Here is a 16,635-nt window from a genome sequence, read left to right as displayed (position 1 = left end):
TTTAGACTGAGCTGGAATGTGTGAGAGGATAAACAGTTGTTTTGCTGTTTATTTATATACAAGACAACGGACGCTGGTGGTTAATATTACGACAAACGGGGAAAAAGTCAAGCTGAGTTTAGTTCAGCAAGCTATTACGTCATAATCATATTTACATCCATGTTTCCATCTGTCCATCCGTCTGCCATCTATCCGTCCATCTGTCCAACCGTCTATACGTTGTTCCGTTTGTCACCCATAGATCTGTCCGTCCTTCTGTCATCATCCGTCCAACCATCTGTCCGTCTTTTCACCTGTCCAGTCACCCGTCCATCCTTATACCATACATTTACCTTGTTCCTAAACGATACAAAACAGGACCTTTAAATTGCAAAAACTTGTGGCAACATGTGGCACCAGAGACTTTCATGCCCCCCCCAGCTCTCACCTTGACAACATCAATTCTCTCCATCCTCATCCTTCAATCTCTCCTTCATCACATGACTGCAGACAGTCCCTCTGAGCACAGCGGTGCTACACAACGATAAGGGAATCACAATGCTCCTCATCTGCTCCTCTGTCACACGTCTGCCTTTGATGAGAGGTGAATCAACAACATCAAAAAAGAAATAATAATAATCGCCGTGTTCTTTTTGCGTCTGGCAAACTTGTGCCTTGTCTGTAATTTTGTAATTTCAGAGCTGGAGACGCATGTGTGCTCTGTTCCATTTATGATGAGACGCTGCCTTTGTGCCACAGATGGTGCCGGTGTTTGATCTCTGACGTGGAGACGTTCAAAAAATCCCACAATATTGGCAGAAAAGAAATTTCTGCCAAGAAATTGTTATTTTTATTTGAAAATAAGGATCCAGGCTGTTGATGGCTGTAGAATTACACTCGAAACTTAATGTCAGGTGCTTAGTTCTCTAGCTATAGGGGCCAATAAAAAAAGTTACACTTTCTACTTTTAGGACAAAAATGTCCCCTCCATCAAATGCTTTGAAATATAATATAATAATGTAATATTTGATAATATTAATGTGCAATATTTTTGATATAGCTTTTTAACATCAGGATTAATCATAACTATCAAATGTTAATTTACTTTTAGTTTTTAATGCCAGGTTTTTAGTGTAAATACATACATTTTATGTATCTTTTTTTGGGTGGTGCAGGTTATAAATGCAGAATAAATCTTTATTTTCTGTAATACCGTATTTAATCATGACTAAAAAGATTTGTAGATTAGCTTACTGAACTGAGGAGTGTGATGCCACCCAGGTGCTGCCCTCCAGGCTCACACACGGGGTCAGTGTGACTGTCAGATTTACTGTAGCACGTTCCACAGCTGCTCTGAGGAGGAAGTTGACACTTTCTCACATTGTGGAGACTCTTGTTTTGGAAAGTGCTGGTGGCACCGCAGAGTCTCGGAGAGAAAGACTGTTCACAAACGCTGCCGCCGTTGAGACGCGACATTAATTATTGCTGTTGTCCATCACTCGCGTGACAGGTTTATGACTCGGGGACAGTTGTTTTAAGGAGGTGAAATGAGGCATGACATCCACGGGACGTGATGATTACAGTGATCGCAAACGCAGCTCGTTTACGGCGTGAGAAATTCCTACTGAGCTACAAACTGTAATTTAGTGATATTGCATAAGAAGGACGAACATGATGGTATGGATGAAGGCTGCAGTAACGTATCGATGATTTTTCTTTGTGTGTGAAGACTCAGTGTTTTTTGTGTCATGCAGATTGTGGCCTTACGGGAACAGAATGCTCACATCCAGAGGAAAGTGGCGTCTGGCGACGGAAGCGAGGACCTGCTGGACGGCACTGAAGCTCAGCAGAAGGTCCACAACAAGGTGAGGCTACGATTAGTTTTAAAACAGAAGGAAAACGATCAGGAATTAAAGTCAGTTAATATCAGGCAAAACATGAGGAAACAGTAAAATATGGGCCGATCAAACCCAGATTATGGTCCTTCTGAATTATTTATGGTCCACATGCAGCATTGCTATCTATTCCATGTGGTGTGGGGGCCGGATTAGATCGAGGATATGAAATATTAGACTAAAAACACACTGCGTCGCTGTTAATTTCTCTATCATCGCCAAGTATGGACTTGAATTGATAGGTTTTTTTATTTGTACATTTACCCCCGTGATTGTGAAGGTGACCTTCAGACAGGTGAGAGTGACCTCCGCTTCCCGGATTATGCAGGCGCACGCGTGCATCTGCATAGCTGAATACAAATATCCCTCCCTCTGATTACTAATTTAAACACAGGTTACACAACTCTATTTCTTACAAAAGATACCTGAGTAGATGGAATGGAGACTAGGGGTGGACCGATATTTGGTTTTTTCAGGGCCGATATTCCAGATTAAAAAAGAAGTGTAATGCAGGTTTTATTACCTGCGGTGTTTGCGTGTGTAAACTGCTCTTTCTTCTGTGACTGACAGTCCCGGTGACCTTGTCGTGAGAGTGAGGGCCAGTTATCGAGTGTCAGTGCCGTCACAAACGCTGACAGAGACGTCGAGCAAAAGCGACGGGTGGATTTGCACGCGGCACTTGGTCGTCTCTGGCATGACAGGTGTAGAGCGGTCAGAGAGGGAGGGAGCAGCTCCATTGATGAGCGCATATTGACCCGTGAAGCTCTCAGGAGCTTCAGCTCAGCCGTGGTTTTTCCCTCACTGTCACACAACGGCTTTTGTTTAAATTTTTCCTTCAGCAATACGTTCCAGTCGCACTGATTTGTCCTCACCTTCTGTAAACCTGCAACAAAGAGGAGTCTTTGTGAATAACATACTTCAAGAAACTAACATTTCTTGACAGAGAGCAGTTTTCCCTTTATTTACAAGTTAAAACCTCAAACTGCCAGGGATTTCTAAACCTAAACCTAAAAAGAAGCTAAATTCACTTTAAACCGACCATGTTAATTGATGTGACAGAACCCGACCCGACAGGTCCCCCGCGCTCCGTTGTGCGCTGCCCACGTTTGGCCACGAGAGTCAGACGGGAACCTCGGCGACACTCCATGATTAATAAGCCGCTCCATTCAGCAGCGATTCAGCCGAACGCAGCATAAAAACTGCGGAAAACAGCTGCGCAATGATAATGAAATTCACCTGTCAGCAGCCTCTGGAGCTTTCTAATTAAAAACTTTACATTTCATTTGTATGATCGGTGCAAAAAGTGACACAACACCAGGCGGCACCTGACCCAAATAAAGCCTGGAGGTGTCTTTTTTTTTTTTTTTAAGCACAATTAAGCTTTAAAAGTTGCTCGTGGGCAGATTTGCTTGCCTTCACGTGTCCCAGTTAGTCACTTTTTGATTTCCTACTTTTTCACACCTGTAAGAAGAGATTGATTTTGTTGTCCAGCCAATGATGATGATGATGACGATGATGATGTCCTCTCTTCTTCTCAGCGTCTGTCCAACGGCTCGCTGGAGTCGGCGCACGAGGCGAGCCAGGTGGTGGAGCTGCAGGATCTGCTGGAGAAGCAGAACTACGAGCTGGCCCAGATGAAGGAGCGCATGTCCTCGCTCTCGTCCCGCGTCTCCGAGGTGGAGCAGGAGCTGGAGACGGCGCGCAAGGACCTCATCAAGTCGGAGGAGATGAACAACAAGTACCAGAGGGACATCAAAGAGGTTACAGCACACACACACACACACACATGCACGCACGCCCACAAATTTGCAAGACATCAAAGAAGAGAGCAGCGGCCTAAAAAAAGCTTCTATTAGCATCAACGCTCACACACGCACACACTTCATGACTGTGTGTATTTTAAAACACACACACTTCAAAGCGCTTTAGGAAAACGTGATGAATCCTTGATCACCGCTGATTTCCTGACTATGAAGTGAGTAAATCTTATTTTACTGATCGATGAGTTCATACAAAAATGCCATTTCCTCATAAATATCATAACATGTTTAATACTGATGCCTCCGATGATAATCTCATCTGTTAATCCCTCAAACTACAGGATCATTTGGCCAGATAATCTGTTCAAACCAGCCTAAAATTGGAAGGTATACCACTATTGTCTGAAGGGCCAGATTGGGACCAAAATCTGGCCAATTATCCTCTAGTGTGGGGCTCAAGGTTCCTTTCCTGGAGCAAAACTCACATCTTTCATCACTACTCGCCTAAAAGGAACAAGATAGAGGACAATTTAATAAAAAGCACGTCCCTTATTTTGTCATAAAAAAGGATATCATATGCCACAAAATTGACCTCATGCTCAATTTCTCTCATTAAAAACAGCCTTTGTTCCTCTGGAGTGAAATGAACCCTTTAGAGTTCCTAGGGACATTTTCTGCCATTCTGTTTTTGATTGTTCTATAAACGTACTAGCCTTTAAATGGTTAAAATGCCTAACATGTAATTATATTTGATATGTATATTTCAGGCTGAAGTAGTTTGAAAAGACTGACTCATATAAAGTGGAAAAAATCTTAATATATGTTATTTTTACAGCAGTAAAGGTGACATTGGGAAGGTGGGAAGGTGACATTTTCTGCCTCTAGGAACAAATTAGTAAGTTTTTCAAAGGAACGCTTAGGGTTAAACATTAAACCTGACACTTCTCCAAATTATCCATCACAATACAAGGTTCTGTCGTATAACTATTGTCCATGAGTGAGTGAGATTGTAGTTTTGGTTTATTCCAGTGCCCTATGAATACATATGCAACTACACAAACCCCATGAGGTTTGACTGTATATAAACACTTCACCCATAAACACGGGAAGATCGGAAAAAACCAAAGCAAAACAAGCTTCCAATTCAGTTTCCGTCTCCTGCTGACTGCTTTAGGATGAATGATTGTTTGTGTGTGAAATTTAACATACACAGTATATGTGTCTATGTGTGTGTGGGCTGAATGCCAGTGAAGTGGATTGGATGCAAATAGAAGCTGATCTGCTGTTGCCCTGAGCTAAAATTGATATTGATTACTAATAATGCAAAGTCAAGCCGTGATTGTGGCCTCATCACAGCAGCCGCATGTTATTATTATTATCATCATCGCTGCACTGAGAGCAGCACTTTATTCTGCTTCCTCTGTGTAATGACCGACATAAAATTCCGCAGATAATATTGTTGGCATGTTTTTGCGGCAGCAGTGTGTTAATCTGATTATTGAAGATTTATTTTATTGATTTTTTCTTCAATAGAGGACTTTATATTGAGTTTTTATCGAGGTTTGTTTGATTGCGGGATCCATATTCGTTAAATAACACGTGGTTGTGCTTCCTTTTCTGCACTTGCAATAGACATCTCTGTATTATTAAAAGTTTTCTTTTAATTGTGTTTATTTAGCTTATGTTTATTTATTTATGTACCCATTTAGCTGCCACTGAGTTAGCCGCCTCTGTCCCTGGAGACAAAACAGGATGTACCACAAGTAGAAATAACTTCAAATGACACAAAAATAATCATCATTATCTAACTTCATGGTTGCATAAGTGAATTATTATTATATTATATTATTATATATTATTATTTTTTGATAGTTATTTATTAGCATCTGGTTTGTTGTTAATGTTAGCATATTAGGTGTCTGTTTAATGGCTAGCTAGGTAGCAAGGGTTGCTAATGTGACGTCTGCTGATATCTACAGCTGTTAGCTGCACTAAACAAAACAACAAAAAACTTGTCAACAACTGGAAGCACAATTCTCTGAGAGCTCTGTTTGGGACGTGACAGTTTCTGATGGACATGTGCAGCTAACAGTTGTAGATATCAGTGGACATCACATTAGCAACGTTAGCAACCCTTGCTACCTAGCTAGCCACCTGCTCTGCTAACGTCCTCGACCGTATTTGCTATGCACCCTTCTCATTATCGTAACTCCAAGACCGTTTGTGATAACTAGTAAATTCAAAAACTATGGACTATCGATCTGTCCAGGGTTGTCATTACGGTATCCTTTGGGACACTAAACCGCGGAACGATCGTCCAATTGTAGACGAGATTCACCAAGTTGAAGTTATCTTGGTAAAAGGAAGCAGAAGCACTCACTCATTAAACAATTCTATAGCCATAAAATCAAAATAAATTCTTATTTAATTCTTATTTAAGAACAGTGTCATCTTTGTTAATATTGTTGTTGTACAACTGGTCTCACGTGACTTTGCGTGTATGTGTGTGTGTGTACCTTTGTGTGTGTGTGTATGTTGCGCAGGCCATGTGTCAGAAGGAGGACATGGAGGAGCGGATCGTGACGCTGGAGAAGCGCTACCTGAGCGCCCAGCGGGAGTCGACCTCGGTGCACGACATTAACGACAAGCTGGAGAACGAGTTGGCGAATAAGGAGGCGTTTCTCAGGCAGGTCAGTAACGTCACCCCGGGGGGGTCTGACTTCTTTATTTTTTTCCCTCTAAAATAAAAAGTTCAGTGAATGGTTTTTTTGGGGTCGCTGAGGTCCAGATGGCTGCTGAAATGGACCATTCACTGCCGAAGCAAAGCTGGACAGAGGGGACAGCTGGTTCTTGAGTCAGGGAGACGTTTTCCTGTCTCTTTTCGAGCTTTGGCAGCAGGAAAAACCCCTCGACATTGTGTCAAATAATGAATGAGGAAATTATATAGTTGTTTTTTTTTCTTTCTTGAATGTTTACTAACTTTGAGACAGATTCTTCTTCATGCTTCATGGAATACTGCGCCATGTTCATTTCAAAGAGTTATTTTTAAATTGCTTCTGATGATTCTCTTTGTGATTCTTTACAGTCAATTAGAGTCACATTTTCTTTTTATGAACGTTAGCTCGAGCACCAGCTGAGGTCGGGAGATAAAGACGGAAAGAATTTCACATTTACTATGAGCAGAAGAAATCACAGAGTCGCCACAAGAGCCCAGTTCGACATCAGGACTTTTAAGAAGAAGCATTTTTCAGCTTCTTAAAAGTGAATATTTTCTGGTTTCTTTGCTCCATGTAACAAAGAAATCAGTCAAACTGATTCATTTTGGTTTCTGGCCAAAGACTTACATTAACTGCAAAAAGCCAGCATCAGTATGTGGCCTGGCAGATCTTAAATTATTTGCTTATCTTCACAAAAAAATTAAAGTTTCATATCAAGCTCGGAGCTTTTATTCTGGAAAAATGTACTTATTCACATAAGATTCTGTTGCTAGAATTGACAGTGAACCTAAACTAAATGTTTGCTTTGAAAAATACAAATAAAAACACCGCTGTTGTCATGGAGACAGCCAGGTTTGGGGAGTAAATGTGCGTTAGGCTCAAAGAAGAAGCAGTACTTCTTAAAATTGAAATGATGCACAGTAAATATTAACAGCACAACTATTTACTGTATCTCACACGCATTTGTCTTCGTAACAAGCTGCTGATTGAAGACAAGGTCCACGTTATTGCTAGCTTAAGACAGCAAACGTGGACGTTTTAAGACACTTTGTCTGATGAATTTTCATGTTTTGGCCTAAATATTCAATTACTTACAAAAAAAATTGGCAGTATTGCTTCCAATGGATGTTTTTGGTAAACATGCGAGGCTTTAAAAGGTTTTGACGAGCACTCCTGTTTGTGTGCCGTGAATGCATTCACAAATGAAGAAAGTTTGAGTCTCACACACTGGACCTTTTACGGAGTAAGAAAAAGACTTTAACGGACTTTTTTGATTATCAGAATAGTTGGCAATTAAATTAGTGGTTGGTTGATAATCAGTTAATTTATGTAGCCCTTGATTTTGTGTCGAATTTTCACCGTTTTTGGCAAAAAAACAGCCAAAAAATAGTAAGTGATCGAGACACTTTAAATATTTGGGTTTGATCTTCTGCTAAAACAAAAATGTTACTTTAAATATGTTTTATACTGTTTAAATTTCACATTTAACATGCAAAATCTGGTGTTTGTGTGCTTTTTCTAAATACAATTCATTTTAAATTGTTAACACACTATTTTAACATGCAATAAATTGTAAATAACTGCCAGATATTGGCTCTGGAAAAATGGGCAAAGGCACTTAGGCACAGGACATTTTCTGACCCTTCTATGGTTAAAATAAGCAAACTAATTTAGTAAAAGAAGGCTCGGCTGTTGTAACAGAGATGAACAAGTGAGCAAAAATGCACGAGAACATGGCACCCAGGCCCGGATACTGCAACAAAAACAACCACAAAAATAAAAAAATCACATTGTCATGCTTTTTCCCCTGACGGCGTCTCAAACACAAGCCCAAATATAACCGACACACGCGCACGACACAGCTCAGCTCAAGCTCGAGCTCACTCCGGTCTAATTATTGTACACTGAGCTGCCAGGCTGTGATGCTTTAGGGAGCAGAGCATGTGCTACTGATGGCAAAGGCTGCCAAAAAAAGAAAGAAAGGAAGAGTCTTAAAACTGATCACAACCCCCAGAGTCAAGCAGAGGAGGAAATACAAGTCACCGAATCGTGGGTTGGATTTCCTGTCGTATTGTCCCTGGATGTCTAATCCGGGCACTTTCTATTATGTGCCGAGTCAAAGTTGCCACCGTCACTCTTGGCAAAGTGCAGAGCCGCTGCTATTCTGACCGTCCTGGTGCTATTTTTGAAGAAGGGCTGAGGCAAAGTGCCAGACGAAACATCTGAGTTTCTATTTTCAACCGGGAGATGATTCTCTGCTGACATTAGCAGGAAAAAAAGGGGAAGATTCACACTGTGAGAAAACCTTTTGTTCCATTTCTTGCTGCCTCATATTCTACATTTTTTGCCAACTGCCAAAGAGAGCACCTATGTTTTTGTAGATCCTTTATTAAAACAATCACCTTTTTTTTTCTCTGCTTGGTATTGGGATAATGGACATTGTCACAGCATCAGAAAAATGCCAAATTCACAGTTTTATTGTATGTATGCATTTCTAGTTGCACACAAGTCATTATTTTATTATTGTGCTCAAAAAGTGCATGGCTTTTGAAAGCAAACGTCAGTATACATTTCTGAATATCAAGATAATATGCCCTTTTTTTTTCTTTCAAATTAAACAGAAAACTTCATTTTTCAATCTGTCCCATAATATGTGAAATGTAATGATCAAAATGTTACCCATATACTGATATTTAGCAAGCAAAATCTTAACTATAAAAGTCTAGGAAAATTCTGCAAAATAATTTTTTTGGGACCCCAAAAAAATCTCCTGTGACCCATCTTTGGGTCGCGACCCAGTGTTTGGGAATCACTGTATAACTGCATGTTTCTCCTTTCCTGTGAGGCTTTTAATGTGAAGTCCATGCAGGAAGTGTTTCACTGACATCACAGTAGAAACACCGTTGTTGTTGACTAAAGTAACATATTGGAGCTTTTTTTGGCAGAAATAGTAGTAGTAATGTGTCGTTTTGTTTTTTGTAGCCTAGGAATAAGCATTTTAAACAACAAGGGTCTTGTTTTTCGGACTCTGCTGTGCTATCTTGCAAACAATGACGAACTTGAAGGCCACTGTGGTTGTTTCCCACTGTGGTTGGAAAATGGGTTTCGTCTCACTAATTGGCACTAATTCTCACATTTAAACTAAAGGCCCTGGTATACTTCCGTGCACAGTTTGAGTGGAACCCAACGCGCACACGGCGTGAATTGCCTCATCAGTGCTTAGATGGACAGATTGAACTTCCACCCCCACCAATAGGTGGAGTATTAAGCCCTGCTTACTAAGCAGAAAAAACATTTCGACACCAGAAGAAGGTCGCCAAGGATAGTCGACCTGACGACCCTCGAATCGGCTGACAAACCCTGACACTGCTTCCTTACGAGCGTTCCAATGTGACCCTTCAGCTTGAACCAGACGTGACCGAGGGAGCTAGCATCGTTCTCTGCAATGCGACGTGTACTTGTTGTTTGAGCCGAACTTCTGAATTTACTGTCAAACCAATACAACAGAAGCAGTTGTAGTTTTGAGTTTCCAAATTGTAAATTTCAGGTTTTGGGGGGATTCCATTTGAAGGAACCTTGGAAATTCCGAGTTCCAACAACAAATGGAGCCACAGCATTAATTGTATTATAGTTAATAATATAATACAATACAATGCATTAAAAATATCCAGCAACAGGTGTTTACTTTTGGACCATAGCCCACTATCAAGTTTCCTCCAAGGGGGAAAAACCATTGAGCTCCTCTGCCGTACGCTCCATCTCCACAGTCTTAACATGGCTTTCCTCTGTCGTTGTTGTTGTTTGTGCACAGATGGAGGAGAAGAACAGGCAGCTACAGGAGCGGCTGGAACTCGCCGAGCAGAAGCTCCAGCAGACCATGAGGAAGGCCGAGACGCTGCCGGAGGTCGAGGCCGAACTGGCCCAGAGGATAGCGGCCCTCACCAAGGTAGACGCCTAACAAACACACGTGTGTATACGCACACGCGCACACATACGTGATGTTGACACATTCTGACAGATGCCCTCGTCTGTAGATGTCTGTGTTCGTGTCCTGACGTTTCAACATGTCCCTCCTCTCCTCTCCCCCGGCCCACGTAGTCCGACTCCAGCTCTTCTTCCTCCCCCGATGATTATCACTTTGTTATGGAAGCTAAACTCCAAGACATGAACTCCATTCTTAGGAAGGTAGTCGCACAGCGGCGCCACGGCTACTGCTGCCAACTCCTGTAGAGAGCAGATCTCATTCATCTTATGTATCTAGTGTGTGGTTTGTTTGTGGTTTGGTTTTTTTCACTGGGATTCTGCTCTGGCTGTTCTACCACCATAGGACAGCTGCATGGCACTTCTGGCTGGAGCTCATACTTGGCAGCGCTGGAGCGGCTCTTCTCCTCTTTCATTCTGTCTTTTTGGTGGCCTCCATCTTTCCTCTTGTCACTCTTTGTTTAACGCAGCTCTCCCTGTCTCTGTCCGTCTCCAGTTACGCTTTAAAACAATAGATATCCATCTTTTTTGAGTTTTTTGGTGGGGGGGTTAGAGGCTTTGGCTTGTGTTGTCGCCATTGCTTTTCTATGGTCGCCCTCTTCTTCTGTTTTTTTTTTTGTTGCCGCCGTCAAACGCGGTGGATCACGGTGCCCTCTCTTTGTTCTGTCTCTGCTGTGATCCGTGTGTAGGCGGAGGAGCGTCACGGCAGCATCGAGGAGCGGATGAGGCACTTGGAATGCCAGCTGGAGGAGAAGAACCAGGAGCTGCTGCGGGTGAGTCATCGCGGAGGCGTCGTGCCAGGAGGCGGCGTTAAAACCGGGCGACCGCTCAGACTTTCACCAAATCATCATTCCATTTTTTTACAGTAATGTCCCAAAAACACCACATTAAACTCCTCAAAATCCACCAAACAAAGTTCTTTGGGCATAAAACATCAAGTGAGTGAGTGAGTGAGTGAGTGAGTGAGTGAGTCCCTGTGTGAGTGAGTAAAAATCTAATCTATTAAAGTAAATAACAGCAATCAACCACGAAATTGTAAGAAAACAAGATATATATTGAAATAAATTATAAAAGAAATAACTAATAAATTGTAAAAAGCACCACGACTGAATTGTTTTTATTTAAAAGTGAAGAAAGCAGAGGATCCAAAAGGGGCTTTTAATTTATAAATGACAATTACTGCACGGAGGCAATTCTGCATTTAGTTGTTAAAAGGAACACAAAAAGCAATAAATAAACAAACTATTAATCTAATACAAAACTTGTCATACTTTGTTTCCTGGTGATAATTAAGTAGGAAATGTTGCCTAAAATGAGGCTTATTTTCCTGTTTTTTGTAACTTCTAGTCTCTTTTTTCCGAGACACAAACCTCCCGAGCTGGGGTTAATTTAATTTATCAGACAAAATAGTTGCTGATTCAGCAAATTATTCTAATCTGGGGACCCGATGTGGTTCCACGACGTCAATCTTATTAATTCGACATAAAATCATCCTCACTGACTAACTCGGCATAATCCTAACCGTTCGTCACAACTGACCGACTTTAAGCAAACACGTTTACATAATGATATTATGTCACTTTAACTTGTGTTTAATTAAAATTCGCTCAGGCTCGACAGCGGGAGAAGATGAACGAAGAGCACAACAAGCGTCTCTCGGACACGGTCGACCGACTCCTCACCGAGTCCAACGAGCGACTGCAGCTCCACCTCAAGGAGAGGATGGCGGCGCTGGAGGAGAAGGTCAAACATGGAAGAAAAAATAAATAAATCAATGCAACGTTGGGGAACAGATTCTCTCACCTCTGATTATCCTCCTCGCTCCTCTCTTGCAGAACGTCTTGATCCAAGACTCGGAGGGTTACAGGAAACGGTATGAGGAGTCGATCCAGGAAAAAGTAGGTTGCAGAGATCAAGGAATGACATTTTTACCATTTTTATGACAGAGAAATAACGACGACGGTTGTTTGCGCGAGTTTTTTTGCATTTTTTATAAACCTGTTCTGATGACTATTTGTGACCCTCCAGCATGTGAGAGTAATGAGGTCACTTTCAATCGGCAGCGTCAGGAAACACTCACACTCCACTCCTGTAATGACATATTTGTCCCATTGTTTCCTCCGCTCAGACACACCTGGCGGAGGAGATCGACAAACTGCGATCGGAGCTCGACCAGTTCAGACTGAGGGCAGGCTCCCTCACAGAACCCACTCTGTCCAGGTCAGTGTCAACAACCCCGTCTGTACTGCAGTACAAACCCAGTGTTCACACTGGACACGATGCGAATTTGTCACGGAGAAAAAACACAAGACGGCGGTTTCTTCTCCGCAGACGTTTCCCGCGACAGAGAGTGCAACAGTGCTTTGGCTGATGGTGACAAGAACATGTCCGTTACTTCTGTTTAAAATATGGCTTTTGTGTGGTTGTGTTCTGCCATAAATTGTGCTCGGCTTACGACCTCGGCATAAATGATCGCGGCGATTGCCGATCTCCGAGGCCCGGATCGGCTCCAATCTGATACTTGAGACGGAGAATCAGGACAACCCGACTGCACAGAGCTGCCTTTAGTTTGAGTGAGTGTGTGTAAGGAGATAAAAGTGCAGTATAATACACATACACTGTATCTCATCTGTCACTGATATTTGCTCTGCACTATTGTTAGAAACAACTTGTATCACATTATCTATTCTGGGATTTTGTCTCTCCGCGCTCTGGCTTTCCTTTCACGCAGCAATGATATTATCCCAGGCGCTGATTTGTTTGCTGTCGCGGCCGTCGTAATCTCTGCAGACAAACAGCGCGCCGCCACGCGGGATAATAAGCTGCCATCCGCAGAGAAGACGAGGGCACGTTTTAATAATCACATCTCTGTGACTATTATTCACGCTCCAAGCACTCAAACACAAGGTTCTGTTGCTTTACTATCTGCGTTACTTTCAACGTTTGCATCTCGTCTTTTATAATCAGCTCACAAAAAAAGTGTGAGTGTGTTTTTAATCCTTTTTTACTGGTGACTTCAGCTTCAGTGTGATTTATTGACGTTGTCCCTCAGGTCTCACTTGGACACGTCAGGCGAGCTGCGGTTCTCGCTGGGATCTTTGGCCGAGACGCAGTCGGACCACTACCGCTCGGCCAAGGTCATCCGCCGGCCGAGGAGAGGTCGGATGGGTCTGCGTGAAACCAAGGTGATCCGTCTACACTTTTGTCTTACAAGTTGCATTCCCATTTTAAGCTGTGTCAGCACATCCAGTCCTTGAATTTGAATTTAGGGAATTGGTCCTTGAATGGTCCTGGAAAGTCATTGAAAGGTCCTGGAAAGTCATTGAAAAGCCATTGAATGGTCCTTGAAAAGTCATTGTAAGGTCCTTGAAATGTTCTTGAAAATTCCTTAAAAGGTCCATGAAAAGTAATTGAAAGGTTCTTGAAAAGTCATTGAAAGGTCCTTGAAAATTTAGATTTAGATTTATTAACCCAAACCCAAAAATAATAATACTTTTCTGGTAAAACCTTGGAGGACAGACCTATTGCATCTTTGGGTTAGGGTTATTATATTATAAAACACTGACAATCATGTGGAGATTGAATGCATATGGAGAAAGAGTCCCATTTCTTCAAGAAATGAAATGTGTAGCTATTTTTGAGTCATTAAGAGCTTAGTTTTAGACTCTGAGGCTGTAAACGCAGCATTAAGTGCTAAAAGTCTCCTTTTTAGGCGAACATAATTAACATTTTGAGTAAAGTTGCTAAAATCAGATCAACACCTTGTTCTTTGGTTTTCCATCTTCTGTATTTTGCACAATATTGAAGTCAATTCCTGTGATTAGAAATGGAGGCAGGTACATCATCTGGTGCACCATCTAGTTTTTTAAAGATATTAGTAGGAGATGCGTATCATCTCCAGGCGAGTATGGACGAGCTCCAATAATCAGATAAAGCTCCTCATGTCAACAAGAAAGTAGCAGGTTTGTTTTTCAAATATGAACGCGCTGTTCAACAAACACAGCTCCAAGGTTAAAGTGTCCCCTGTTTTAATATAAAAACTGCACACCGTGTCACAATAACGCAAATCCCCTTTATTTTATTTGTTTATGCCTTTTATTTTATAGTTGTTTTGCTGCAGAGATTTTAAATAGCACCTGTCTGTGTCACACAAGGTCGTTTTTCAATTAAATTGAATGTTTTAAGTTCTTTTTATTTATTTTTTATCTGTCCATGGACTGTGAATATAACAAAGAATAATGTCCAGTTCATGTTCAATTTCCTTGTCAATAAGTAGATATATTCTTCTTGTTTTATCTGCACAAATGTTACCATACTTTCTGAGTTTGATTTATGGAAGCAGACCCTGGACAGACCCGCCAGTCCATCTCACTCTCACAATTTAGAGTGTCCAATTTACCTAATCCCCATATTCAGAATCAGAATCAGCTTTATTGGCCAAGTATGTGAACACATACAGGGAATTTGACTCCGTTTTTTTCCAACACACGCTGTACATTAAACGTAAACATCAACATAACTTAACATACATTCAACAAAAGTGACAACTTAGAACACGACAAACAAACAAAAACAAACAAAGTACTGCGGAGCGAAGCACCGAGGTAGCCGTCCGTGGCGCCATCCTACACCATGTTTTTGGATTGTGGGAGGAAGCCGGAGAGCCTGTAGAAAATCCACGCGCACACAGGGAGAACATGCAAACTCCATGTTCCAACAGGGTCTCGAATCCTGGTTCCACGTCTCGAACCCTTGTTCCAGGTCCCTAACCCTGTCTCAAACCCTGGTCTCAAACCGGGGTCTCAAACACCAGTCTCAAACCCCGGTCTGAAATCCTGGTCTCAAATCCTGGTCTTCTTGTTGCATAAGAGCTTAAAAATTATATCACAAAAGTCCATTGTGATATTGTGTCCGTGTTGACATGGAAACGATGTCCAGCTCACAATAATGATGTATTTATGATACAAAATTAATCCATTACTAAAAATAACATCCAGAAATAACCCCGATGGTGGTTCCACATGAAATGGATGGGCAGGTTTGAGGCCCCTGCACTAGAGACTATAAAAGCACCACTGCAGTAACAGCATACGCATTATTAATGTGTTCATATCTCGGTTATTCTGTGTGTCAGGCCAAATCGCTCGGGGAGCACGAGTGGCGCTCGCAGCAGCTGGGCGTTCTGGGCGGCCACCACTTCGAGAGCGACACGGAGATGTCGGACATCGACGACGACGACAGGGAAACTCTGTTCAGCTCCATGGACATGCTGTCGCCCGGCGGCCACTCCGACGCCCAGACGCTGGCCATGATGCTGCAGGAGCAGCTGGACGCCATCAACAAGGAGATTCGGTACCTGCCGCATGTCACATGATTAGATTTCATATGTAAAAAAAAAAGAAGAAAAGGCCAGATTGCCAGACGTATCGATTTTTGCCTCATTTACTTATAGAGTCTTTAATCCGTTTAACTGCTAATCCACTTAGCACTTGATGTGGTTTTAAGGTTGTGTCACAGAGCGCTGAGCCCGTCTGGGATTCCTTTTTTTACTATTGTCTTTGACTTTGTGTTGTTTGTCCTGCATCCTGAATTTTTAAAGGGGTATCTCGTCCAAAATCTATATATCTCTACATCTAAATTTAATCACATCGGTGTGTTTTAAACCCAGGCCTACTCGTCCAGATCATGCAACACAACATAGAAGTAAATGGATAATTTTTTATTTTATCGTGTCCAACGTATTTTAGGACAATGTCCTCAATTTTCTACTGGAACTGAAAGGGGCGAGAAATTCATGGTGAATTTCCAGAAACTTTAACTGTAGTTGGGGAATTTTGGAAATATTCCAAATTGGAAATAGTCAATGGGAATCATGGGATTATTTTTGCAACCCTAAACTGAAATCACTGTACAAAAATAACTAGTTTTTGGTTAATTGAGTAATGGATTTGCAGGATCTGCGTGGCTAAAATCGAGATTTAAATATTTTGTCCCATCTACTCATTAAAAAATGATAATGATTACCATTTTTGCCACAGATTAGACGCCCTATGTGTCGTTTAAATATAAATAAGTCTTTAAATAGTCTTTAGCTTGTTTACTTCATACCTATTTGTTCAGTTTACTCAAGATTGAGTTTCATTCACGCTGTAAATTATCAATTTATCCTGAATATATAATGATTATGGTTAGATTCAAACTGTTTTCCTTAGCTCTTGCGGCCCACCTGCAGAACTATCGCGGCCCACAGGAGGGCCACGCCCCACACTTTGGGAAGCAGTGTTCGAGACACTTGTATTTTCT

The 16,635-nt window shown here is 41.7% G+C and overlaps 1 protein-coding gene across 13 annotated transcripts in view; it reads left to right on the top strand.

The window, feature by feature from the left end:
• Positions 1 to 16,635, top strand: part of ppfia2 (PTPRF interacting protein alpha 2) — a 164,687-nt gene that overhangs the window by 115,138 nt on the left and 32,914 nt on the right. For 10 of the 13 annotated variants that reach the window (XM_058624462.1, XM_058624464.1, XM_058624463.1 and 7 more), the window contains 10 exons: positions 1,734 to 1,844; positions 3,413 to 3,634; positions 6,178 to 6,324; positions 10,163 to 10,297; positions 11,022 to 11,105; positions 11,944 to 12,075; positions 12,168 to 12,230; positions 12,461 to 12,552; positions 13,385 to 13,517; positions 15,467 to 15,684. In XM_058624462.1, the coding sequence (XP_058480445.1) occupies positions 1,734 to 1,844; positions 3,413 to 3,634; positions 6,178 to 6,324; positions 10,163 to 10,297; positions 11,022 to 11,105; positions 11,944 to 12,075; positions 12,168 to 12,230; positions 12,461 to 12,552; positions 13,385 to 13,517; positions 15,467 to 15,684 (1,337 nt within the window). Of the gene's footprint in view, positions 1 to 1,733; positions 1,845 to 3,412; positions 3,635 to 6,177; positions 6,325 to 10,162; positions 10,298 to 10,449; positions 10,537 to 11,021; positions 11,106 to 11,943; positions 12,076 to 12,167; positions 12,231 to 12,460; positions 12,553 to 13,384; positions 13,518 to 15,466; positions 15,685 to 16,635 lie in introns of all 13 variants that reach the window. The other 3 variants (XM_058624467.1, XM_058624457.1, XM_058624465.1) reach the window with 2 other exon arrangements.

The sequence above is a fragment of the Solea solea genome, chromosome 3 (assembly GCF_958295425.1).
Source record: "Solea solea chromosome 3, fSolSol10.1, whole genome shotgun sequence".
Lineage (NCBI taxonomy): Eukaryota > Metazoa > Chordata > Actinopteri > Pleuronectiformes > Soleidae > Solea > Solea solea.
Note: the sequence above shows the minus strand (reverse complement) of the source record. Positions and strands in the feature narration are given on the sequence as shown.